Source organism: Arctopsyche grandis, chromosome 5 (assembly GCF_051622035.1).
Source record: "Arctopsyche grandis isolate Sample6627 chromosome 5, ASM5162203v2, whole genome shotgun sequence".
Lineage (NCBI taxonomy): Eukaryota > Metazoa > Arthropoda > Insecta > Trichoptera > Hydropsychidae > Arctopsyche > Arctopsyche grandis.
The window spans coordinates 5,975,973-6,001,872 of NC_135359.1; the positions used below are offsets into that span (position 1 = coordinate 5,975,973).

Genomic DNA, 25,900 nt, shown 5'->3' on the forward strand with positions numbered 1-25,900 from the left:
TTTTTGAACACCGTTTGTCCTATCGAACTGAAACTTAGTATCGGTTACTGAACTTATTATCGATACGACGTAAATTTTTTTCAAATTTTCAAATTGACATGAAATGGTACCTCCCATTATACGTGTTCTCTTTTTTACTAACCTCTTTTCAGCTTGCTTTCGATTTTTTCTTCTGACAATATTTGGGTTCTTATTCATCACACTCTTTCGTTTCGATGAATAATTACAAGACGGTACAAACTATTTGTAAAAAACGAATCAATGAATCAAAGTGATGTTTTTTACTTGATTTGATTACATTAAAGGACGTCTTTTATTTAATCTTAGAAATCTAGAAATGGATGTGAACCTAAAATTTAAAGAATGTAGCCACACTCTCAAAACAAGAACGCCAATATGAGGATTATTTTTTGCGTGAAACGTCGGGAGAGTTTGCAAAATGCAATTGAACATTTTTTTTGTTATACATTTGATTTCCCGGTGCTAGCACCGGGATCCCGGGATTGGAAATTCCTAGCACAGCAATCCTGATGCTGAAGTAATCTTCCGGGATTGGAAGCACTAATATGTACATACGTTATATGAATAGAAAATAAATTAATATATCGTTACCTTATTTTGAAAGGGTTCTAACTGTTAGTTAGAACCTTTTTAATGCAAGGTATCGATATATCTATCTAAATATAACCATAAAAAGAAAGTCCATGTCCATTTGGATTATTTAAAGTTTAAACGGTAGGTAAATATATAAATTGTAGAAGCCTTGTGTGCCTGCAATAGTGCTCTTGTTCACTATTAACCAATTTCAGTATATGAATTTTGAACCTACTACATATATGTCATATACCAATTACCATGCCTTCCCTTAGTTAGATATATTTGGGACTATGTATGCAGATATTCCTATGGTAGTAATTAGTTCCATGGAAGCAATGTATGAATTGAACCAGGAAATCATGGTACATATTTTGAAATACAGTCAATCCTATGTATATTCTTGGGTATTCCCTATTTCAAATAATATATAATTCGAAATTAAATATTCAACTGTATTATAGCGTCTTTTCAAGTGGAGGAATTACTCAATATATTTTTTATCTGTAAAAATTCATAACTCGGCTCTCTCGGTATGTAATAAACAAGTCCTCGAAAGATAATATGCCGCACAATTATATATATAAAGCCTGCACAACAATTGCATCGTTACCATCAACATGTTGCAACTACGGTGGTTTGTTCTGTGGGCGACTTATTGCATTGCAATTGTCACTTGTGATAAAAAATGGTGGCAGACGTCGGTCATCTACCAAATATATCCCAGATCATTCAAAGACAGCAACAGTGATGGCATTGGAGATTTAAATGGTAGCGTATTATTATAATCATTATATAATACTGGCTGGTTAGTTCATACAACGGACGATGTTTAATTATTTTATCATTTTTGAAAACTTAACTACTAATACTTAATCTTATTTTCAGGAATCACTGAAAGCTTGTGGCACATTAAAGAAGCTGGAATTGAAACCATTTGGTTGTCGCCCATTTACAAATCGCCTATGTACGATTTTGGGTATGACATTGCCGACTTTAAGGAAATTCAACCTGAATATGGTACAATGCAAGACTTCGAAAATCTTATACGAGAAGCTAATAGCCTTGGTATGTATGATTATTAACTATAGTTTCAAATTTGCACTGGATGAATCTATTTTTATGGTTGTTTTATTTCAAGATATACGAGTGGTGTTAGATTTTGTCCCGAATCATAGCAGCAACGAAAGCGAATGGTTCCAACTCTCTGCCAATAGAACTGCTGGATATGAAAACTATTTTGTCTGGGCCGATGGAACCCCTGATCCAAATAATCCTGGAAAATTACTCCCACCGAGTAATTGGGTCAGTTGTAATAAATAGTATAGTAGAAATAAACCAGTTGGTTTTTTTGTTGTTGTATTATTTATTTATATTTTCATTACAGATAAGCGTATTCCGTAAAAGTGCATGGGAATACAATCCGGTGAGGAAACAATTCTTTTTGCATCAGTTCGTCATCGGACAACCTGATTTGAACTACCGAGAACCTCGGGTTGTAGAGGAAATGAAGGTATTTGAATGAATTTATAATCTGTTTTATTGCTAATTTGTATTAAATGCTTACGATTCGCGTATTGTTTTAGAATGTCATTCGTTTTTGGTTAGACAAAGGAGTGTCTGGATTTAGGGTGGATGCCGTTCCATTTTTATTCGAATCCAGGCCCGAAGATCACGGTGGAAAATATCCAGATGAGCCCCGAGCTAATATCTTAGAAACAACTCCAGATGACTATGAATATTTGAACCATCTGTACACGATGAACCAAGATGAAACTTACGATATGATTTATCAATGGAGGGATATCTTAGACGAGTACGAAAGCAAAGATGGCAAACCGAGAGTGATGCTGACAGAAGGGTATGCCGATATTAAATATGTAATGAGATATTATGGCAACGGAACACACGACGGCTCTCATCTACCATTCAACTTTGAGTTTTTGAATAATATCAATAACCAATCGGATGCTAGGGATATGAAGTTCATCATTGATAAGTGGATGACGTATATGCCCATTGGAAGAACAGCCAATTGGGTTGTACGTATGTTTGAATCGATTGTATTGTATGATATGAAAGCGTGTTACTTGATTGGGATTATTTTGTAGAATGGAAATCATGATAACAAAAGGATGGCTTCGAGACAAGGTATTGACAGGGCTGATGCTATGAATATGTTAGTTCTTCTACTGCCGGGAGTTGCTCTGACTTATCAAGTAATGTGTTGTGAATGTAAATGGCTCATTAACATTTAAAAAAAAGTATCAAATTAATCACATTGTTCTTTAGGGTGAAGAATTGGCAATGACCGATGGTAAAGTAAGCTGGGAAGAAACGAAAGATCCCGCTGCCTGTAATACGGATGATCCAATAAATTATAACAAGTTTTCCAGAGATCCAGCCAGAACTCCATATCATTGGGATGACTCCAACTACGCTGGTTTTACATCTGGTAATAAAACTTGGTTGCCTGTTGCTGACAATTACAAAGAAGTGAATCTGAAAGCTCAAATGGCCGCTGCCAAAAGTCATTACAAAGTAAGAAGGATTCCATTAAATTTTTTTCAAAAATAAATCATCCATATATAGAAAATATATTTTTTTATTTTAGTTTTATAAAGACATTGTAGCTCTCAGAAAAACGAATACAATAATTAATGGAGATTTGGAAGTGAAAGTTATATCGGAACCAGTACTAGCTGTAATGAGGTATGATTTCTTGAATTATTTTATATAGATAATTCAAGTAAAATATATTTTTACTGATTAACAAGCTATTCTTGTATTTCTTTATACACACATATTTGTCGATTTTATCCTGATGAGTCATTTAATGGATTTAAATGATCAGATTCAACTGCCTTTGAACTTTTGTCCTTGTTGTCCAGATAGTAATAATTTATGACGTACTTCTCATATATTTCATTTCAGATACCTACCAAATGAACCGATAGTTTTGGCTATTACTAATTTATCGTCAAGTGAGCACACGGTTAATCTATTGGAATTTTTCCGTGTACTGCCAGAAAACATGACGGTTTATGCATCGAGCATTGCTGCAAAATTACAAAAAGGGTATGTTATTCACAGTATTTGTATTGAAATAGGATTTAAATGAATAAAAACAATTCCAATCATATTTATGTTTTGCAGAGAACGCATATCAACATCGCGACTTGTGTTATCTCCGCATGATGCTATTGTACTCGTCTCATCCGCATGAAATACGTAAAACGGACTAATATTGAATGTTATCAATGAAGTTGTATATATATACTGAAATTGTGTAACTTAATTCTTGATTTTTTCTTATTATTTTTCTTCTTTTTCATATATTTAAATTGATATAATGTAATATGTAATATGTAATGATTATATTTGAATAAAAAAGTGCTTTATATCGAATTATTGCGTTTATTATATTATATTATATAATTAAATCAAAAATATTAATAAATATTTAAAAATATATATATTTCAATTAATATAACAAAATATTATTGCATTTTTTATTTTGCTTAGCTTATTTTTGATTTTTAAATGCTTTTTATTATTACGAAATTATGTTCACAATGCACAATCTTATATCTATTTTAATAGCTACTGATCTACTGATCATTTTCTATTTTACAATTTTAATTTAATTTTGTTAGTAATCATAGTATTATATTATTCTAATGTTAATGTACAGCATAATAGGAAAAAGAGCTCAAAAACCTATTTACAATTTTGCTTAGCTTATGAAATATGATTATTACACAAGTAATTTCTAGAAAAAGTGGCATAACTAGTACTATGGCGCGGAGCTATGCGGTACATATGGGCTCTTGAAGTCAGAAGGGGGGGGGGGGGAGGATTTTTAAATATTAACACATATTTTAAAGAAAAATAAATAGTCTATGAAACAGTTTACAGAAACAGAAAACGATGTCTATGAAACAGTTTTCATACTTGGTAATTTCACAAAATACAATTGTATGGAAAGGAAATTCTCTAGTGATAGGAAGTGTATACGATCTTCATACTATTTTTGTCATTGCTAGCTACTGTCGTTAGTGTAGAATGTATATTTAACAAATTAAAGATAGTAAAAGATTATGGAGGGTGTATAGAGTGAAACGACGTAATTGTTAAGACATGACTATTTAATGTGACGGGCGGGAAGGAAGTAAAGTAGCGACTAACCAACATGGCTGAGTTGGTCCCAACTATGTATGTCATAGAGCCGCCACATGACTATATAAAAAATTCAATCATCCAAAGCAATCGTTCTATTCACACTTAATAAACTTGTAATATAAATCAAATTGGGGACTTCTTTGTAGGAATCTAGCATGACTTGTGCCATTACATCAAAACCAGTGATATCATCATCGATCCTGTACAAACATGCATAACTCAAGGGCAACGTCCCCTTCGATCATTCCAGAAGAAAGAGTTCATAGCTTGATCGCAAAACGAACGAAACCCAACAGCGATGTCATCAGGTGACCGTAACACATGCCTGAGTCGTTTACGCGTGGCACGTGGCACGACCCCATTCTCAAACGAACGACGCCCTGGCGCTGACCCCATAGCTATAAACCACACGTATACTATAAAGCACGCGCCCCGAAAATGGGTCAACAAGAAACGAAGACAAAGCATCTGCACACGGCACGCTACAAGCCAGAACGTATATAAAGCGACGCACCTGCTCCCAACACCAGAGTGAACCTCTGGAGTTCAACCAGCCCACTTCTCCGAAGCTCAACCTCTTCATATATACAATAACCATTGTAATAATTGAACAAAAATAAACGATCCTCTTACAAACACAAACGGTGTTTTCTTAGACCGGGGCACGGTCAACACATCTGTCCCGTGTACTAAACCTTGACAACTATTGTATGCGGAGCGAATTTTTTTACCGACTAGCATTGGTTAACGGATTATTGCGCAAATTGCGATCGCGCGCACGACAATCGTTTCCCCAAAAATTTCGAATACGGAATATCTCGTTAGTACAATATTTCGCGTGGGTGTTTTTGGGTGCCAGGTGTTCTGTGATCAAGATTTTAGTGACGTGCGCGAAATCGCTTTTTACGGAATAATCACCGAAACCTAGCATTATTTTGTTGCTTTAGTCCAGGCAGCCAATAATTGTAACAATCAATTGTAGCGTTTCACCTTTTACTTTTAATGATTTATTTTCACATACAAAAGGATTCTCGCTCGCTCATATTATTTACCTAGTCAGAATGGGAATATTCTTTTTAGATTTTATGAAATTTATCGCGTTAATATATACGTTGGTAGCACTGTGTCACACTCGCAACTGAACTGTCAGTGTCGGAATACTATAGTTGCGATCTTCGCATCTTCTTTGTCATCTCGTCTCGTATTTAAAACCTTTTTTATGGTAAGATTTAATTATTCGATCATCACACTTGGTTGAATTGTTTATTTAGCTTCGTACACTATTTTCGAAAGAATGTTCTTTACCAATGACAAGAAAGACATGAACAAACGGTGCTGTCATCCACAAAGTTTCCAAGGGTTTCCTATTACACATTAGTACAAAATTTAAAAAATCTGCAAGCTGTTGTTAAATTTCATAAATAAACTTTCGCGTGTCAGTAATGTGTATGAATGGAATAAAGAAATATTTTTGAGAAAACATATATAGCAAATCAAATACTCCGAAACGATTTCTATGCAGCCTTTATGATTATAGTTATGTTTATAGGAACGTCATTGAATAATATCCTTACAAATATTGCTAAGGTTATTTCGATATTATAATATATTTAACCCTTTGCCCGCGGCAATAAATATAGCGAACAAGCCGAATTTTCGCGAATTTGGCAATCGAGTTTTCGACTTTAAATACAGATTTTAATATTTACTCAAGTAACCAGATATGTTAATTAACACATAAAGTATTATTTTAAACAATAAAATACATAATATATCTCGTAGTTTTGGATCAATTGTCAAATAATCATTCTTCATAATTGTATGAAGACGTGACGTCACGTAAACGAGGTTTCAGTATGGTTCCACAAAAAACTAATTTTTGGCTGGTATATATTCATTTTAAGCAAATTGAATAGATGGCATTCAACTCTCAGTAATATATTCAAACAATTTTGAACTTTAAAACAGTTGAAATAGGCGCATATTAGCCTCAAAATCCCGTGCAAAGTTCAGAAATTCTATGGAAGACAGCTTTGCTATAGACAAAGCTTCCATAGAAGACGGCCGCGGGCAAACGGTTAAAAAGTCTTATGATTTTTAATTTGTTATCGTATTCTTTGTATGCTAGTCCATAGTGTGTTTTATTAATAAAAATTTAAATAGTTTTCAGCCATGGAAAACAGTGAGAGTGGAGACGAGGTGTCTCATGGATTTCTAAGTGGAGATCAACCGTATATACTTAGCAATGACGAAGTTCTCGGTGATTAATGTTTCAAGTTCTGTATAATATGTACATGTTTAAAATTATAATTTTATATTTGTTTATCAGAGCCGGGTGACAACACAGACGATTCCAGCCACGATCAGTATAAAAATGTGCCGTTGAGAGAACAAGATAGGTTTTTACCTATTGCTAATATTGCAAAAATTATGAAAAGAGCCATACCTGATAATGGAAAGGTATATATTAACTATAGTTTTTTTTATATGTTTGTATGCTCTTTATACTACATTGGTGCGCAGTTTTCTTGAATCTGGCTCGGCCATATGGAGTCCTAATCATTTGAAGTACACGCTCATGTTAGAGAGAGTGCAAAGAAAATGTCTGCGCTATCTCTATATGAGAGAGTTTGGGCGCTATCCCTACTTATTTCCTAGTAAGTTTGTCATGGGCTCCTTGGGCTTTGACTCCTTAGCTTCACGTAGAAACAATCAACTTGGTAAGCTTTTTCTAAAAATTCTAAGGGGTGAATGTCATCTTCCTGAAGTTCTGTGTAACCTTAAACTTAGGGTACCTGAGAAACTGAGAGAATCTCGCTCCATAACTCTATTTCTGCCTATTCGGGCCAGAACTAATGTCCTCGATGACTCACCCCTTTCAAGAGCCATTCGATTACTTAACCTGCTTTCTGGGAGCTTTGATGTTTTTAATGCATCATACAGTTCTGTCAGGCAGCATATTTTAAATGGCTTCTAGCTACATATTTACACATGTTGTTTTCATTTTGTAATATTTTTATTTAGCATAATGTGTATGTATGTTGGTTTTATCTTTATTTATATATGTATGATATTTTTTATTTTTATATATGTATATGTTACACCGAATCCATGAAATTGTCTATTACAAGCATTCGGCAAGAGAATTGCCGAATGCGTGAAAAATGCAAGCACGTTGCCCAGTTCAGGGATTCCGTAAATTCTTTGCCGAATGCGTGAACTGGACAGCGTGTTATATTATAACCAAGTGTCAAAGTGACAGCTGAATAAGGATGTTTAATTTAGTTTAATTTACATATTATTATGTATAATATGACTACATACATATGTTTCACTGTTAAAATATTGATCAAAATGTATAAAAATGGCATTAATTTATGTATAAGTCATATGAGATGATCGAAACATATGTATGTAGTCATATTATACATAATAATATGTAAATTAAACTAAATTAAACATCCTCATTCAGCTGTCACTTTGATACTTGTCCACGCTGTCCAGTTCTAAAAAACAACACCGAAGCACTGCTGTCTATTTGCCGACTCCATGCTTTGAGCAGACAAATTCTTGCCGAATACACGCATTCGCCAAAAAATTTGCCAAATCTGTGAACTGGGCAACATGCTTGCATTTTTCACGCATTCGGCAATTCTCTTGCCGAATGCGTGTAATAGACAATTTCACGGATTCGGTGTAACATATACATATGTATATGAGTAATTTATCTTTATTTATGTGTATATGCATGTATAATGTGTGTATGTATATGTATATATGTATTTGTATGTGTGTGTATATATATATTTATGTATGTATTTATGCTTTGTGTATGCGTGTAAGTATTTGTGTATATATGGATGGTGTACATATATGTTTGTATAATTGTCTTTGGCCAGGAAGGCGCATTGGGTTTATCTGTTAGGCCTTCCTGGTATAAATTAAATAAAAATAAATAAAATATATGTATTTTCAGATTGCTAAAGATGCTAGAGAAATTCTCCAAGAATGCGTTTCAGAATTCATATCTTTCGTTACAAGTGAAGCCAGTGATAGATGTCGTTTCGAAAAACGTAAGACAATCAACGGAGAAGATATCCTTTTTGCAATGACGACGTTAGGATTTGATAATTATGTTGAGCCTTTAAAAGTATACCTTCAGAAATATCGGGAAATGACGTTAAATGTCAGTGTTTTTTTGTAATTCTTCCTCAATTGTGTATTTGAGTGTGAATTTGTGTTGATTTATGTAATTTTTCAGACTGCGAGAATCGAAAAACAGGTCGGAAGTGGAATTGCATATGCAGAAATCTCCGATGAAAGATATGAAAGTAAGATACAATAACAGTTCAAATTATATTATTTTACCGGGTATCCTGGTGTTTACGTTTAGACATTACAGGCAAGTGATGTAGTTGTATCACGTTTGAGTTGATCTTTCATCACCTTATTATCTATACCCATTATTAGAGACTCGTATTTTGGGCATCTATTTTTGTCAATTTTAGCATTTTCATTTTGCATTTTAGCGCTTTAGGGCATTGAGAAAAATTCAAAAATATTTTGAAATTAAAATTACAATAAAAAAAACATGAATATTAAAAATACAAAGACAAAAAATATGAATATAAAAATATAATACCAATTAAAATTGATTAAAACTTAACATGGAGCATATTTCTACAGATTCTTTTTTGAGATTCGTGCGACGATCGGTAACAATTTTATTGTATTTACTAAAATAACTTTCAGCATCCGCACTATTAACGGGACACCAAATAGATTTTAGAGCGGCACAACCAAACTCTTCATATTTAATTTTTATTGCCATCAATAATAGCAATATATCCGGCGTGGATTCACTTTTTATATTCTCTATTAATTGTCTAAAAAGTGCTGATATTCTTCCAGACATTGAGCCTCTGTTAATACATTAAACAATGGCAGGTTTCTAAAAAACAAAACTGTTTCTTTAACATTAATATTAGATTTTGAACCTGCCACAGATGGATTGAATAGTTTACTCAATGTTCGGAGGAATAGATTTGTCTCATTTAGTCTTGAGTGCGAGTCTAGTTTTAAAACGCTTTTTTGAGCAGCCTTTTGGATGCACAGCTCCAACTGTCGTCTTTTATTTACAGTAGTAGACAAAAGCAGTTGCTTGGTTTCGACAGGAAAAACACCGTCTATGGTAAAATGCAAACTCTGTTTTAACCCCTCAATTTCTTCACATAATAAATGGGCAAAGGGATAGGAAGACCCCCTTCTAAATTGTCTATTAATTTTATAAATTTTATGCAAATTTCACTTTTGTTTGTTATTTTAGCATCTATTCGCATATTTTACGAATTTAGCATCATGTCCAAAATACGGGTCTCTACCCATTATTTATATGTACCTTCCTAAAGTAATGCATTCATCATTTGTATTATTCGAACGATCGAATCCGACATCTTTATCATATTTGAATCATAAATGAAATATCCTACAGCATGAATGTTTACTTTCAAAAAATCATCTACATATTTAGATTTGAGTTTGTACATTTTACGATATATATTTGATGTAATTTGATGTTTTTTGTCGCAGATGCTCAAGTCCAACTATTAGCGGAAAGAGGCCAGCAAACCGACACGGTTATATACACGGCATATCCTAGTAATATAAGTGAATTTCAGTTACAGTGATTTCACTAGATGATGGTTAAAAATGACTGATTTGAACAAATCAATGACAATCAATGCGGCATTTTTTAATTTTGATAACAGTGCATGTATATATTTGTATTTTAATTAAGTATTTCTGCAACTATGTACTTTCAACTGTACGCAACGCAGATAATCGTGACTACATTTGGCAGTTTCGTAACCAATATCAGGCGCTTGTGTCAACTTCTAATGAATGTACTTTTGATATAGACCTGTATTGTTTACGAATTCACTGTTTGGATGATAAATGCTGATTGGAAAATATACACTGCCTATATGTATACATATGTACCATGATATGTAATAGTTAATTTGGATATTATTTTTCATTGAAGTAAACTAGACATAAATTCTTATAAATATATTGGTATTATTTTATTTTGTTTTTTGCAACAAATGTATTTTAAAATATGTAAAATATACTTTTAAAAGTGCATTAATTTTTGTATTTTATTATTTTATTGAAATAGTATAAATTTCGCATTAGTTCTTCATACATATCACATTTTACAAAGTTAATTTATTATAACTGGAGGTAGGATTGTAGAGTTTGCGATGTGAAAGTTTTTGTTTATTTGATAATAATATATTAGATAATTCCTGGTAGTTTATTAATCACGATGGTGTTACCAATAAAATAGTGACCGATAGAATAGTGAGAAGTTGAAAATTGTAAGCTTTACAACAGTTTTTAATTTGTCCTTTTTACTTTATCTACATATGTATGTAGTAACAATAGATGAAGTTTTGTGATCATGCGAAAATTCTAACTCGAGATTTTGATTGATTCGAACTCAGAATCGATTATTGATAGTATCGGTCACTGAAATTCTTATCAATATGACGTTAATTTTTTTTTAATTTCTAAGTTGACCAGAAACGGTGCCTCACCTTATAGGTATCCTCCTTTTGTTTTTGAATTCAATTATCTACCAAACCGCTAACCGAATGAGACTGAAATTTTTTTACACGTAATAGAAATTATAAATTTTATATCCTTATAATTTTAAAATATTTTTACCTCAACCGGAATTAGTACTTTTACTCTAGAGAATCGAGGTTTTTCTCAGAAACCCTTTGGTTTATTGAACTGAAATTTCATATCTAGAAGTTTTAACCTAACATTCAAGTAATATATAAAAATTGGTGAGCATCTGTCAACCGGAAGTGGCAGTTTACTCTTGTTCGATTTTTCTTCCACTATTTTTTTCGACCCCTTAAACATGTGTGCTCTTCGCGAGAAAATTCAAGTATAATCCTTGTATTAATGTGATGAAAATAAAAAAAAAAATCACTAAATTTAATAAACCGGAAGTGAGATTTTTTCCTTTTAACACGATGGCGGGCGCATGTTGGGTACACAACACTTAGTGGCCGCTGGTACATATTGATTTACTACTGCGTGAACTGTTTCAGTCCGCTGATATATTTTTGTATCACGTTTGCGTCAATCGTTTGTGGCCGATGATTCAATTTTGTATCACATTTTCGTCATAAACGAAAACGTGATACATATATGATTCACGACTGCGCAGTCCGCTGATATAAGTATATTTGTATCACGTTTTCGTCATAAACGAAAACGTGATACAAAATTGTATCATCGGCCACAAACGATTGACGCAAACGTGATACAAATATATATCAGCGGACCGAAATATATATTCGCGCAGTTGTGAATCATATGTGTATCTGCGGCCAGTAAGCGTTGTGCACTCAACATGATACAAATATGAGTCAGCGGCCACCATAGTGTTAAGCAAGTAAATGTTGTGATTACACCCATGAACATATTAAGCTGAAAAAGTATTCTTTATGTACTAACTTAGAGTTGATAAGGTTTTGGTCAGAATTCGTAAACCGGAAGTATTCATTTTTTTAAAACACTATTTCATTATTTTATTTTGACCTTTAAATTATTTTGAATTTATTGATATTTAATGTGTATAATATTTATAGTGATTTTAAGTTATAAAATAAATTTGAACAAAATCTGACAACCGGAAGTAGAAGTTTTGTCTTGTTTTTACTGGAGTGTGATATTTCATGCAAATATAAAATATTGATTTATTATCAGACGGGATTTATTATCCTATATTAATGGTTGAAAAGCGGACTCAATATCCTATCTCTAGTTATAACTAAACTATATTCCTTTTTATTTGTTAATATATTTGTATTATGTAGAAAATGGTGTAATATTGAATAAAACAAATGATGATTAATTTTATATTTTGTTTTTATTTAAATATACGTCATACTTATTGATCGATATATATGTATAGTTAAAAAAATATTGTTTATAATTTTCATTGTGTAATTGTAAAATTTTACTCCCTAAATTTAGCTTTTAAAAACGAAGGAAGCGGCATCAAATAAAACAGCTTATTAACGACGATACTTCCGACGGCGAATGCAAACGAAATGCCAAGATTAAATTCCAGGTTGAATTCACCAATTAAGTATATATCAGGTGATGAATACTTGTGTCCGAACCTTTCCATCAAAAAAGCTTTTCCATTCCTGAAAAGACAGTTCGCATTGCCCGCATCTTGCAAAGAGCTTTGAGTCAAAACACTAGAATCGGTGCAATTTTGCAACCTGCTACTCGGAAGACCGTTGAAAATATCCTGGCTGAATATTTTGCGTTGTAAAAACGAGGACGTGTAACGTGTCTGAGTGGCATACGTCAGATAATACAACCAATCTTCCAGTCCATTGTACGATCTGTAAAGTATACGTTTAAATTAAAGCACGAATTTATGATTGTGAATGATTTTGTTTCGATATATTTACCTTAAAATACCGGACGAGAGCATTATGTATACGCAAGTTATGCATATACTTATGGTAGATGCAAGTATTGAGCATTTGATCAGCATAAGAATGGCCATCGTCTGCTGTTCGGCGAATATATAGCAAGCCCACAATGCTAATACGATGTATAAATAATCTAATGCTTCCGTAATATCACCTACTAATCTGTGGTGTGAAATCAAATCGTTATTACTCTGTATAAATATATTAACATAAGTATATTACTTGCTTACGGATATATTATGGCTGTGGAAGCGGCGATGGATATGAATGAAAATGGCAAAGATACTAAATTACACGATAGTAATAACGAGGCTCCGCTGTAAAGTCCTTCTTGTGCTTCTTGATAGTATCTTGTACGATATGGGGCATCTGTATGTGTACATTTACAATTAGATTAATATTATGAATTCATAGAATTATAATACAATTGAGCCTGGCTTACATGTTAGTATGGTGTTTACAATGCTGATGAAGTAAACTCCGACCATGCAATTAAATAGTAAGCCACTTCTTGTTATAAAAGTTCGCTGATAGTCCTATAAGAAGTTTAATTGAGGATTAGTTTTTTTTTTTTTTTGTTGCATATGAATTTTGATAAATGCATACCTTTAGGTCGTTATAAAAAAGCCATAAAATAAAGAAATATATTGGCATCGTAAATAGACGCAAAAATATTTGTTTCATTCCAGATTGCTTGAAACTAAATATAGACGCCAGCATTCTTCTACAAATCAATAAAATTAAAATTAATAACTTATATTATACATACATAGTATTGTAGGAATCTAGCACAGCTTGTGCTAATACGAATCAAAACCAGTGATCGCATCATCTATCCTGTACAAACATGCATAACTCAAGGGCAACGACCCCTTCGACCATTCCAGAAGAAAGAGTTCATCGCTCGATCGTAAACGAACGAAACCCAACAGTGATGTCATCAGGCAGCCACAACACATGTCCTGAAAAGTCGTAAACACGTGGCAGTCATTTACGCGTGGCATACGCCCGCATTCTCCAAACGAACGACGTCCTGACGCTGACCCCATAAACCACACGTGTACCGAGCACGCGCCTCGAAAATAGGTCAACACGTGTCTCTAACACACGTATCCTGGAAACGAAGATAAAGCATCTACGTGCGGCACGCTCCAACCCAGAACGTATATAAAGCGACGCAGCAGCTCCCAACACCAGAGTGAACCTCTGGAGTTCAACCAGATCACTTCTCCGAAGCTCAACCTCTTCGTACATACAATAACCATTGTAACAATTGAACAAAAATAAACGATCCTCTTACAAACACAAACGGTGTTTTCTTAGACCGGGACACATCTGTCCCGCGTACTAAATTGGTGACCACCGACTACTAAAATAGTATTATAATATTTTCACATACATATATAGCAACCAAACAACTCTCAATTCACTGGGTTTGCCATAGGAGAGTTGCATTTTATTCGGGTTCATCATTCTATGCGGTTCATTGCTGCTGCTCTGTATAATCGCATGACCTTCCATTTTAAACTTCTCGACGAGGGCCGCAATCTGATGGTTGGATTCGATGAACCTTTCACGCGACCGTCTATCCACAGTTGATAAGCACACTAAAATACACTAAAAATCAGTATGAATTCAAATTTAAATTAAAACTCATAAACATGGAGCATCGTCTTACAGTAATACATTAATGGATTTTCAAGCTGAGGACAGGGAAATCCTATACTGCCGAAATAATCCAACAGAGTCCTAGTTGGTCCAGCGTATACGACATCTCCGAGGCATAAATATACCACTCGATCGAGGAATGGGAATACATCTGTAATATAAATAGCGACTATGAAGTGTGATTGATATTATTATGCTGATTCAATGTATGAATTGTGGTAATTTTGAACCTGAACGTGGTTTTTCCATTGTTAGTATTATGGCAGCTCCATATTTTTTTGCAGCATTGGATAAAATCGATACAACTAGGTAGGTATTTAACGGATCCAAGTCCCACGTTGGTTCGTCGAGTAGCAGAATAACTGTATCATATAGTTTATTATATAACGTGAAATAAATAAAACGTATGCTTATAAATTGAATGATAAATACCCGGATCTCTAATTAATTGTACGCCAATCATCAATCGCCGATATTCACTTTTTGATAGATTCTCCACACATCGATTTGCAACCTGCAATTATTCAATATCATGTATAATCCAAATTGTTGCTGAATCACCCACCATTTGAGTTAAATTACTACCTGTGATAGAGCGAGATCTGCTAAGACTTGTTTGACTTTGGATGACTTGAGATAGCCGCTCAGCTGAAATTAAATTAATTTATTGTTAATTTAATACATAAACACTTTCTTAAATTTAATATTTGCTAGATTTGATGACAACCTTTACTGCAGTGTAATTTAAAGTTTGCTGAACTGTCAGCCCAGGAATGAAGTCGCATGAGTGCTGAACGTATCCACAAGAGCTTCGAAACTGAGATAGACTCAACGGAGAACCGTTCAGAAGCACTTGTCCTCGGGACGACACACGTCTCGCTATCACATCCAGTAGGGCTCTTTTTCCACTTCCTACAAATGTTTGACATTGGTTTCAATACATTATAAATAAACTGTTGCTATAATTTGTAACGTTAAACAGTACCCTTAGATCCAAGAACAGCAACAACTTCTCCATTATAGACAGTGAGAGATACATCTTTCAATATAACTCCAGTTTTTATATTTCCTGTAAGCTTCTGTGTACAACTTCCTGGTTCAACCTTAAATCAGAAGAATTATTTTTTTGAAAAAACTATGAAATAAAATACTGGAGACTTCAACGAAATAGTGTTGATGAAACCCAAATATTGGCTTTTTTCGAGATAAGAGTTTATTCTCAACTATATATGTAATATGTATAAGTCATAGAAGTCAGTAAAAGGATAACCTACCTGTCCAGAATGAAAAATATTGCACAATTCCAATGTATATTCACTGGCGATCATTTTACTACCGTTCAATAGATCACGGACTACTTTTGGGTATACGGTTTAAACAAAAAAGTATGTTTGTATACAAATGTAACGTTTAACACATTTCTTCTACAACAAACATATTAACGGCAAAGACTACAGTCCACAACACTGATTCAGGTATTACTAAACAATGAGACACCTCTGGTGAATACCCCCACTCAACGCTGCAAAGGTAGGACGACCACACGTTGTGCATCGAATCAACAGGTAGTTTCAAATCATTCAAATAAAATTGAAAGTATGTGGAATTTAATCCATGTGTCTTTTAGTATGAATAGAATTGAATATTTGAAGACTTGGGTTAAATGCTAAATATATTTATTTTTGACATTGAATGTAACCTTTGATTTCTGACAATATTTTGACATAAAATACGAAAGATTCAACAAAAATCGTTGTGCTAATTATTCTTTACATCGATTAATATAAGTTTAATTCAATTCTGGTCACTCTAATTGGAAAGAGAAAAAACAAATGACTACAGAATGAATGACTGAGAGAGAAATACATTCAACGCTATGTATAGTCAACTGTAAATAAATTGTTTTACCTCTTTTTCACCTGGGTAAAAAGCACCGACTCTCAAACTACATTATTTTTCCACAAATTATACAGATCATTTCAGAAAATTTATTACACTTTTAAACTGGCAGTAAATATAATTTCGTTCTTTTTAAAATGAAAAACCACATTTAGTCAGTCAGTCTACTAAAATTAAACCAGCAAAATAGACTAGTGGTTAGCCATTAATGCTTTGAATAATGTGGTCATGGGTTCAAATCCCACTGGTTTCTGTTGGCCAGACCTTGGATTTGTGACTCCAAGTCGATTGTTTCCTATCAGAGTTTGCCAATTTATCTGGTTTTCATTGAAACGATTCCAACAAATGGGCAACCTTAACTATTTTCTCACAAATTTTCAATCCTGAATTTCGCAGAATTGTATAAAATGCTGCAAATTTACAAATTTGACCATATTATCAAATGTACAATGTTTCTGGCTAGGAAAGCGCATTGGGGTTACCTGTTAGGCTTCCTGGTATATATTAAAAAAAAATACTAATAACCCAAAATAATATCGACATTACTAGAGTCCAGAATCTGAAGGGGTTGTTTATTGTTCAAAGATTGTAAATGCATTGTTAAAGGTTTGCCGAACCTTTTTTACAAAGCATTTACAACAATTGAACAATAGGCGGCACGTTTCCGGCCCCTTCAGATTCCGACCTCTAGACATTACTATAAATTTGCAGTAAAAAGGAGCAACATGCAGTGCATGCAGTGGCGTAGCTACCGCACCCGCAGACCCCGCAACGAGGGGGGGGGGCGCCGATACCTGGGGGGCGCCACTAAGCGCGCCTTATTTCACTGATTTTTTAATCAGTTCCGTAACTTTTTTAAGAACTTCTTCTCTTATTTTTCAACCTATTAGTACTATATGTGTATGTACTATATGTATTTACATACATTATTATACATATTTTGAATTCATCCTCATTGTGTAATTGATCTATGCCAATAGGGCTAGAAGACTGCCGTCTTTTTCCATCTTTTGAACGTCAATGCCACTTTTCAACCTATTTGCTAAGAATTATCTCTTATTCTTGTATATGCTTTTTCAATGTGTAAACAATAAAACAAAATTTATAAATTTTTCACTGTCACCATTAACAGGTGGGAAGTTTTTAAGGAAAATTCATCATCAGTTACTTTAAACAGATTGTGCACTTTTTGGTTGTCCAGATTAAACTATTGTTGCGTAGGGGTGTGCTGGAGGATCCAAGTAAAAAGGCCAACAGTCGTTTCACAGCATTTATTGATGATTCAGGAGATACACGCAGTGTCACTGCTAAGTCCAGAATGCCCTGATATCGCCTACGTACCGCCTTATAAAGGGTAGATCTCTCAGGACGCCTAATCTGTTTACCTGTTGTATAGTCACGTATTCGGATATGTATTTCCCCGATATTGGGTCTCCCCGTACCGATTCTGAGAAATAACTAATATCGGTCATTGTTTAGCCTAAATGCACTTAGAGTCCAGATATAATCTTTGGAAGTAAGTGCATGCATTTAGTTAATCCGATAACAGATATCCGTTGGTCTAAGTACAATTCGCTCAATCCACGGCGTACGTAACACTATTAATGCACTTCGATATATAGGTACATATACCGATACGTTAAAAAGGTATAAACGATTAATTTGGAAAGTTATTTTGCTGTAAGTAAATAATATGAATATATGGGGGGGCGCCTTAAAATATTTTGCGGGGGGGCACCAGGAATTCACGCTACACCACTGAGTGCATGAAAGGTTTTCAATAATGCCATGATATTCCTATTCATAAGCATCTAGCGTTTTCTTTACTGTATACTAGTCAGTTTTAAATTTTTCTTATTCTTCAACCTTCTGTTCTTGATAATCCATTATGTACGTAACAATATTTAAGTAATTGTAATGCAACAATCATTTGTGTTTATCCAAATACTGGATAGCTACTTACATATGATGCTAAATTCGTTACGGTTGGATATATTTGTATTTGATTATGGTTTTAGTGTTTCCAATAGCAGTTGGGAACAATCGGTGTATCGAACCTCAGGTACTTCTGTACCGATGGAGTTTTGAGAATCGCGGTTCAATCGGCGACGCTCGACTCACCTGGGGGCCGCATACGTATCTGCAGCTCGCTCTTTCACTCTTCAGGAGTCGGAAAGAGAGGAGACGAGGTGTGCTCACTTGGCGAGGTCGTTGTTGGCAGTTCAGCTCGCGCTGATGCAGTTCAGCGCGAGCCTCAGTTTGGAGTCGGTGCTTCGCGGTCACCAAAATGCCGAATTGATCTATCGCTGATCTCCGAAGTGCCAATCGTCTTCACCCGTTCGTTCACCAGATCGTCGACAGTTTGGATTTTTAGTGGATATGCGGTCATCGAACACGTCCAATCCTCCGCCTACAGCTTGATGGTTAACCGCGTAAGTTTAACTTGAATTTGTGCATTATTTTGAATTGGATTTTCTTCGGTATCTAGTTCATATTTCAAGTTTCGCATTTAGAATCGTTGACATTCTAACTATGTACATAGTTGCCCTTTCAGGGTTGGCATTTAAATGCATACGGTGAATGATTTATTTGTTTGATCGATCCAAAAACCACGATCACAAATCAGCTAGCAGTACGTTTATGACCGCTATAAGTCCTTTGAATTCCTCCAAAGCAATATACATATATACATATGTATGCATTATATGCTACGGGTCGAACAGGTAGACAGGTATACATACATACATATACATATGTTCCAGGAAAAATAGGAATTGAATTGAATTTTATATACAAAATTAAATTATAATTCAAATTTACAACATTGTTGATAACTATTTTTTTTAATAAAACCTTATTCCACTACGTATAACTTGTTCTCTTCTCTCTTTTCTCTTATTTTTTTAATCTGGTGATTCATTAATACATTTAAGTTATTTGATAATGAAATTCTATGTGCGATATGCAGTTATTAGAAAAAAAATCATGTGTAGTGCATTTCGTATATATTGAAGTTAGATATTGAATTTGATTGTTGATTTTTAAATGCCTTTTATTATTACTAAATTATGTTCACAATGCATTTTATATCTATTTGAATAGCTATTGATCTACTGATCATTTTCTATTTTACAATTTTATTTTATTTTTGCTAGTAATTATAGTATTTTATTATTCTAATGTTAATGTACAGCATAATAGGAAAATAGTTCAAAAACCTATTTACAATTCTTATAAATGCTCTCTAAAGTCGACGATATAAAGTACATATAGAGTGAAACTAATATAAACCTTGTAAAAATATCGCCCAGTTTTCAAAACCTTTAATAATTCATATCCTGAAATCACCAAATATAATATAAAAGTGAGGGAGGTAGAGAGGAAAGTATTTAATTTATCTAGTATTATTAAAGTATCACATTACATAAATTAAATTATTTTATAATACATATGATACAGTGAATACAAAGATTTGCGCATCGAAAACAGCAATTAATAAAATTTGATAATTTCATAGCAGTAATACTGATACATATACTGTTTTCCTTATTAACATACATATATTATATGTAGTTTCTTGTAACTTAACAAATTCTATTCATTAACTTATTCAAATGTCAATTTTGTGAGTTGGATCCTCTTTGCAATATATACAAACATATATGTGAGGGGTATAATGATTAGGATAATTAATTGGCATTCTCTGAGAGTGATATGTCAGCATAAGTAATGTTGTAATTACATACATATATTCATTATATGAATACTTTGTTAAGTGCCCCATCACTTAATCAGATAAAAGAGGGATTTGTTCGCGTGTCTTGAGGATATTGTGTTTTTATATTGTGCCTATCTATGTACATATCCATGTATGCTTGGCTATAATACATTGTAGGTATAAGTTTGTCTACCTGTGTCATGTTGATGACTCAGAAAGGTGAAGGAATACATTCACACAGGAAACGAGACAATCCAACTGAATTTTTATGTAAAGTAATTTTCATCTATGTATGTATATGTACATACACATATTTTTTGTTTTCAATATCCATATTCGTCACTTGTGCAAAAAGAAGAAGTCCCACTTTTACTTAAATTCAGTCGAGTTCAAAAAAAAAAAGTGTGATCATTATGTCGGTCACATTTGAATACCTGTTCGTCCCGCTCCCTCTTCTCCAACAGACTATTTTCGCATTAATTTTCGCGCAAATCACCGTTTATAACTGTTGATTATTATTTAGCTGCACACGCAACGATAATTCCCTCTCGCTTAAAATTAACCGGGCGTTCGTCATTAATAAATCAGTCGGTAAAATAATTTTACGTTACAAAATATCTATAAATGCACTATGAAGATGTTTCAATAATATTAGCCTGTACAATATTTTGAAGCGTCTTAGAGGTTGGAAAATTTGGATTTCCCTATACTTTTGGAAAGGACAGTGCAGATTGAATCAGAAGGGGATTAACTACTTAAATAAAACTTAAATGAAAAATATATAATATGTATTATGAAGTTTGCATTTTGAACATCGTTTTCATGAAAAAAAAAATTAAACAATGTATTTTTTATAAAATGCCCCGCAGATATAGTTTTTTCAAAAAATAAAATAAAAAATGTGAATTGCAGCACATTTTATTAATTGTATATGCTACAAGTCCAAGTGTATATTTCATTCATTCACGGACATACTAGTTTGTTCATACACGAACTAATCTAGCCAGTTTTAGTGTACATACGCATAAATAATGAATTGAAAAACCAACTATATACATAGTTTGTTCATGCACAAACTATTATGCATAAGTATTTTCAATCGTTCTCTCCCAATCGTCTCATCCTCTATCTACAAATGTATGCTTAACCTGAGTTGTAATATTTTTAATATTAGCGGAAACGGGAATTATGACAACGTTGCAATATGGTTGAATGAATTGATAGCTCAAAAGTTTTGACAGCTAAAAGTTTCATGCGATACCTGGTGAGTGTATTTAAAGATAACTTTTGACTGTTAGCACTTTAACTGAAACCAATAGTTCGTGTATGAACGAACGAACCGGAGTGAGCACTTGGACTGTAACGTAAATATGTACATACACACATACATATGTAGAAATGTATATAAAATTGTATACGTAGGTGTAAGTTATATTATATCAATTCATATTTTTCAAGGGGAATGCCAGGTGTATCTGCCAATACTGACTGCTGCTAAATAATAAATACTTTTAGTAAAAATCTTTTTCGATGCCGTTTTTATGTAAATCAGAAATTCCACTCTGCTTGAAAAAGATCTTCGATCAATGTGTTTTGCCAGTGATGATGTATAAATGTGAAACTTGGACATTGAACGCCAAGATGCTACTCAAAGTCCAATGCACTTAAAAAGTATGGAAAGCTGTATGCTTGGTATTACGAGGGAACATAGAAAATGGGTGGGTGAGAACTATGACAAGGGTAGTGGATATATATGTAGTGAATAGAGTGAAGAGATTGAAATGGCAATGGGTAGGCCATGTGGCTAGAATAATGGACGAAAGGTGGATAAAAAAAGTGCTAGAATGCTACCCGAGGAAGACCGTAATTAGTAAGATGGGTAGACGAAATTAGGAAAACGTGTGGGGTGAGATGGATGAGAGTTGCGCAAAATAAAGACGAGTAGAAGCATGTTGGAGAGGCTTTAATCCAACAGGGGATGGTGAATGACTGTAAATGACGATGACGATGATGTTAATTAACCCTTTGAGTGCTGATGTCTTTTCTGTTGAAAGCCCACCACGCTGAAAATTTCCAACTAGAATTATTTAGAAATCAGGTATAAAAATTGTAGCCAAACAAACCCTATGTAAATAACTACCGCCGAGGATTTCGAGTTTTGTAAAGGTGTGTTTAGACTCACTAATATATCTTGCAATAATATTAAATAAGCAAAAGAAGTCTATTAGTGAATGTAGTTTTCCAAAAGTAGTCTTCTACATTGTTGTTAAAATGTAATGCTCACAATGCCAAGCCATAATCTAAAATACTCAGCAGTTAGAGATTTCCGATTTCCAATTCTACTATGGTTATAAATTCAGAAGTTCCGGTGTAAAACCAGTCTTTATAAACTTTGAAACATGAATGACATGAACCCATTTTTAATGCTACCTTGAAAGGCTTAGCGGCTAGTATTCTTGTTTATTTTTTATATACTCAAAATACAATGCCTATCGTCGTTTTTCATGGACTTGTTGGCAAAACGCCGATCGGCGTTGTTCCCCATTCAAATGGTTAAATAAAATCGCAGAATTTTTCTAACTTTGAACTTCGCATCTTTCATTAGTGAATTCGACGCCCTATAGACTGATAAACGCGTTGCCTTTGAAGTTTAACAAATACCGAAACGGCATTTGGGTCATTGTTAATAAAATGCAACAAAAGTGCGGTAACACGTTACGCAATCAAGAAATGGATAAACTCGTGTTAATTAGGTGGCAGTTAACCATAACACTGCATGCACGCTGACCACGTAGAGTTTATCGTACGAAAACGATCACATTGTTCTCCGAACAAATAATATGCGAAAACCCATAAAGGGCAGAGCGAGATTTCACACCGAAAATACACATAATGTACCGAAAAATCCACCTGTCGATTCACCCACCATCATCATCGCGGTACATTCGAACGGTGCGATGATCCAAGTAATGATAGTTTTTTCTGTTACCTGCCCCCATGTGTTCGATTTCACCGTAGTCACCGAGCATAAAGTGCACATTGTGTCACGCGTGCGATAGTGACGTTCCCTTCTCCCCTCGATGGAAGAAAATGGCCATTGTTATCTGGCAAATTGTGCGTAAAAACGTTTGACTGCATTGGTATATTCGATTGCCGCAACAATTTATCTGTATGTTGGAAATGAGCGCGGTGCAGCCGAAAAACGCATTCAATACTTACATACATATATGGCCGGTTATGGATATCCGGTGTGGAATGATTGTATGCATTTAATTCGTAGAAGATTGCCTTTTCAAAATGGCCGATCGGAACGAAAGCGCACTCGACGAAATGATGGTTCAAGATTTGATCCCAAAACTCTGCTTTTCAAAATCCCAGCCTAATAGAAGTAGCATCATTATACAGATGACAGTTATTTTTTTGTATTTAATATAGAAGATATGTAATTTGGTATGAAACAACGTACATATGTGCCGTTATCAGGGGAGGGGGGGAGACCGGGCATTTGCCCAGGGGCGGCAGATTTGAGGGGCGGCAAAAATTGTCCCTCAAATCTTAGTTTTTTTCATGTAATTGATGTCAGAATTAGGATGTTCCCCAATCAGTCATCACTAGTCACCGGAGCCTGAGGGGGCCGTGTATTGTTCAAAGGTTGTAAATGCATTGTTAAAGGTTTGCCGAACAGTGGATAGCACTGTGATTATCCTACCTCTAGTCATCACAATAAATATTTTGACTTTCTTTATAATATGTATATATAATATAAATTAAGATGTCTAAGACGAACCTTTTTAAGCATTGCAAAGATTTGTAAATTATTTTGACAGATGGGGAGTCATCTGATATAAATGCAATGGACCTTTCAGACGAGTTGTCAGTTTTGTGCACATTAATAGAAAAAAATGTCCCCAAGGAAAGTATCATTTATAAAAAATAATACAATATACTTAACCCTTTGACTGCTACAACAACGATAAATCGTTGTTTTGAAATCGGCGAAGATTGCTACGACGATCGTTGTTGACGTCATTAATTGTCGTATTTCAATACTTTCTTTGAGCCACCAGCGCATCAGTGGCACGAAACATTTTTTTTATATACGTATTTATATTTATTTTTCAATCAAGCTTTATAAATATTTATCAATTTTTTAAATAAAAGCTCTTCAATTTCGGGTTCATCATCAAAGTAAATTTCGGGTTCGTTGTCAATGTCATATAAGGAGTTATTACTTGGGAATTGATTATTGTCGATAAATTCATTTTCAGAATCAGTAGAGCTGCTGATTTGTCGAGTTCCTCGGCGAGGAGCTATTATTTCGCTTTCATCACTTTCACTGTCCGATATCATTTTGCAGAGTTAAAATAAATGGCAATAAACAATAGAAATCCGCTTTCAATTATATAGGTCACGAGACGTCACGAATTCATGCAATCAATCAAATGCAACTGAAATGCATACAAAATGTTTATGATACATGTTGAAAAATTATTTGATTATTAGAAACTTCGCATCCTTGTGTGTCTCGCTCACACGTACACAATTAAAACCAAGAAAGAAAGAGAGAAAGACCGCTACCTGTTTCGAATATATCGCATGTTGTAAGGATACATCGATATCTAAAAATAGATTATTGAAAAGAATAAAGCGTCGGAAAAAAATCGTCAAAACTTATTTAGTGTATATATGTAGGTATCTCTTTCGCACGCACGCATGTAAAAGCAAGACAGAAAGAGAGAGCACGAGTCCACGACTGCTTCTTAAAAATGTATATAAAGTATTATAAAAATTACGAGTGTTCGGCGAAGTAAGTATGTAAAAAAAAATATTATATTTTTTTTTTTTTCAAAATAATTACAAATGTTAGCATTTTTCGCTTGGACATTGAAAAACCTCGTAGCAGCCAAAGGGTTAATATTGTATTATTTGTTATTATTTTATATATATACATATATATATATATATATATTTTTTAATAAGATTTTTATTTTTTAAAAATACCTACAAAGTTCGATGTTAGAAAATTATGATTTTATGTAATAATAAATAAGGGGCGGCTAAAATAAATTTTGTTCAGGGCGTCGAGAAAGCTGGATCAGAGCCTGGCCGTTATAATTGAAAGTGGCATAAGTCCACTTTTCTTCATTTCGAGAAATATCTCGCAATGCATTAAATTTATTTATTTATTTATTTAATAGTTTTGGACCATTGTGGCATTACAGGAAGAACCTAATGCGCCACAATGGCCTACATTTTAAAAAGATATAAAAACAAGTAAACTGTAAATAAAGGAAAAAAGCAAAAGCAGAAA

General features: G+C 33.8%; 4 protein-coding genes and 1 long non-coding RNA gene across 6 annotated transcripts in view; 3 read left to right on the forward strand and 2 right to left on the reverse strand.

Annotated features, from left to right (window-relative positions):
• Positions 1 to 25,900, reverse strand: part of LOC143912468 (uncharacterized) — a 258,387-nt gene that overhangs the window by 194,982 nt on the left and 37,505 nt on the right. The window lies entirely within an intron of this gene.
• LOC143911707 (maltase A1-like) lies at positions 1,212 to 4,000 on the forward strand. The gene is made up of 10 exons (XM_077430712.1): positions 1,212 to 1,365; positions 1,483 to 1,662; positions 1,736 to 1,899; positions 1,982 to 2,107; positions 2,181 to 2,636; positions 2,706 to 2,813; positions 2,887 to 3,135; positions 3,209 to 3,306; positions 3,529 to 3,672; positions 3,751 to 4,000. The coding sequence occupies exons 1-10, from the start codon at positions 1,215 to 1,217 to the stop codon at positions 3,818 to 3,820; spliced, it is 1,746 nt and encodes a 581-aa protein (XP_077286838.1). The 5' UTR covers positions 1,212 to 1,214; the 3' UTR covers positions 3,821 to 4,000.
• On the forward strand, positions 5,888 to 12,714 carry LOC143912467 (uncharacterized). 2 transcript variants are annotated; one of them, XM_077431764.1, is made up of 7 exons: positions 5,888 to 5,998; positions 6,940 to 7,036; positions 7,106 to 7,236; positions 8,753 to 8,962; positions 9,038 to 9,107; positions 10,366 to 11,829; positions 12,191 to 12,714. In XM_077431764.1, exons 1-6 carry the CDS (start codon positions 5,996 to 5,998, stop codon positions 10,461 to 10,463), a joined length of 609 nt encoding a protein of 202 aa, XP_077287890.1. In that variant the 5' UTR covers positions 5,888 to 5,995; the 3' UTR covers positions 10,464 to 11,829; positions 12,191 to 12,714. The 2 variants fall into 2 exon arrangements, with proteins under 2 accessions (XP_077287890.1, XP_077287891.1); XM_077431765.1 differs by lacking the exon at positions 12,191 to 12,714 and having other exon boundaries at positions 5,897 to 5,998; positions 9,038 to 9,178; positions 10,366 to 11,759.
• Positions 12,727 to 16,498, reverse strand: LOC143912460 (ATP-binding cassette sub-family G member 5). Its single transcript, XM_077431752.1, has 13 exons — positions 16,247 to 16,498; positions 15,958 to 16,075; positions 15,700 to 15,884; positions 15,558 to 15,620; positions 15,405 to 15,486; positions 15,203 to 15,334; positions 14,983 to 15,123; positions 14,704 to 14,911; positions 13,911 to 14,028; positions 13,747 to 13,840; positions 13,535 to 13,673; positions 13,281 to 13,466; positions 12,727 to 13,211 (listed from the first exon to the last, which is right to left on the reverse strand). The coding sequence occupies exons 1-13, from the start codon at positions 16,298 to 16,300 to the stop codon at positions 12,815 to 12,817; spliced, it is 1,917 nt and encodes a 638-aa protein (XP_077287878.1). The 5' UTR covers positions 16,301 to 16,498; the 3' UTR covers positions 12,727 to 12,814.
• Positions 18,951 to 25,900, forward strand: part of LOC143912456 (ATP-binding cassette sub-family G member 8) — a 55,076-nt gene continuing 48,126 nt past the window's right edge. The window contains exon 1 of the mRNA XM_077431746.1: positions 18,951 to 19,303. The gene's annotated coding sequence lies outside the window, so the exon portion shown is untranslated. The remainder of the gene's footprint in view (positions 19,304 to 25,900) is intronic.

What these genes read in the sequence shown, in the direction of transcription:
- LOC143912460 (XM_077431752.1), bottom strand. Translation starts at nt 16,300, where the DNA reads ATGATCGCCAGTGAATATACATTGGAATTGTGCAATATTTTTCATTCT. An exon ending in ATATTTTTCATTCTGGACAG is followed by an intron (nt 16,076 to 16,246) that starts GTAGGTTATCCT and finishes TTCTGATTTAAG; the next exon opens with GTTGAACCAGGAAGTTGTAC. An exon ending in TGTAAACACCATACTAACAT is followed by an intron (nt 13,674 to 13,746) that starts GTAAGCCAGGCT and finishes GTACACATACAG; the next exon opens with ATGCCCCATATCGTACAAGA.
- LOC143911707 (XM_077430712.1), top strand. Translation starts at nt 1,215, where the DNA reads ATGTTGCAACTACGGTGGTTTGTTCTGTGGGCGACTTATTGCATTGCA. An exon ending in GGGTTGTAGAGGAAATGAAG is followed by an intron (nt 2,108 to 2,180) that starts GTATTTGAATGA and finishes GTATTGTTTTAG; the next exon opens with AATGTCATTCGTTTTTGGTT. An exon ending in GCTGCAAAATTACAAAAAGG is followed by an intron (nt 3,673 to 3,750) that starts GTATGTTATTCA and finishes TATGTTTTGCAG; the next exon opens with AGAACGCATATCAACATCGC.
- LOC143912467 (XM_077431764.1), top strand. An exon ending in ATCGGGAAATGACGTTAAAT is followed by an intron (nt 8,963 to 9,037) that starts GTCAGTGTTTTT and finishes GTAATTTTTCAG; the next exon opens with ACTGCGAGAATCGAAAAACA. An exon ending in CTCCGATGAAAGATATGAAA is followed by an intron (nt 9,108 to 10,365) that starts GTAAGATACAAT and finishes TTTTTGTCGCAG; the next exon opens with ATGCTCAAGTCCAACTATTA.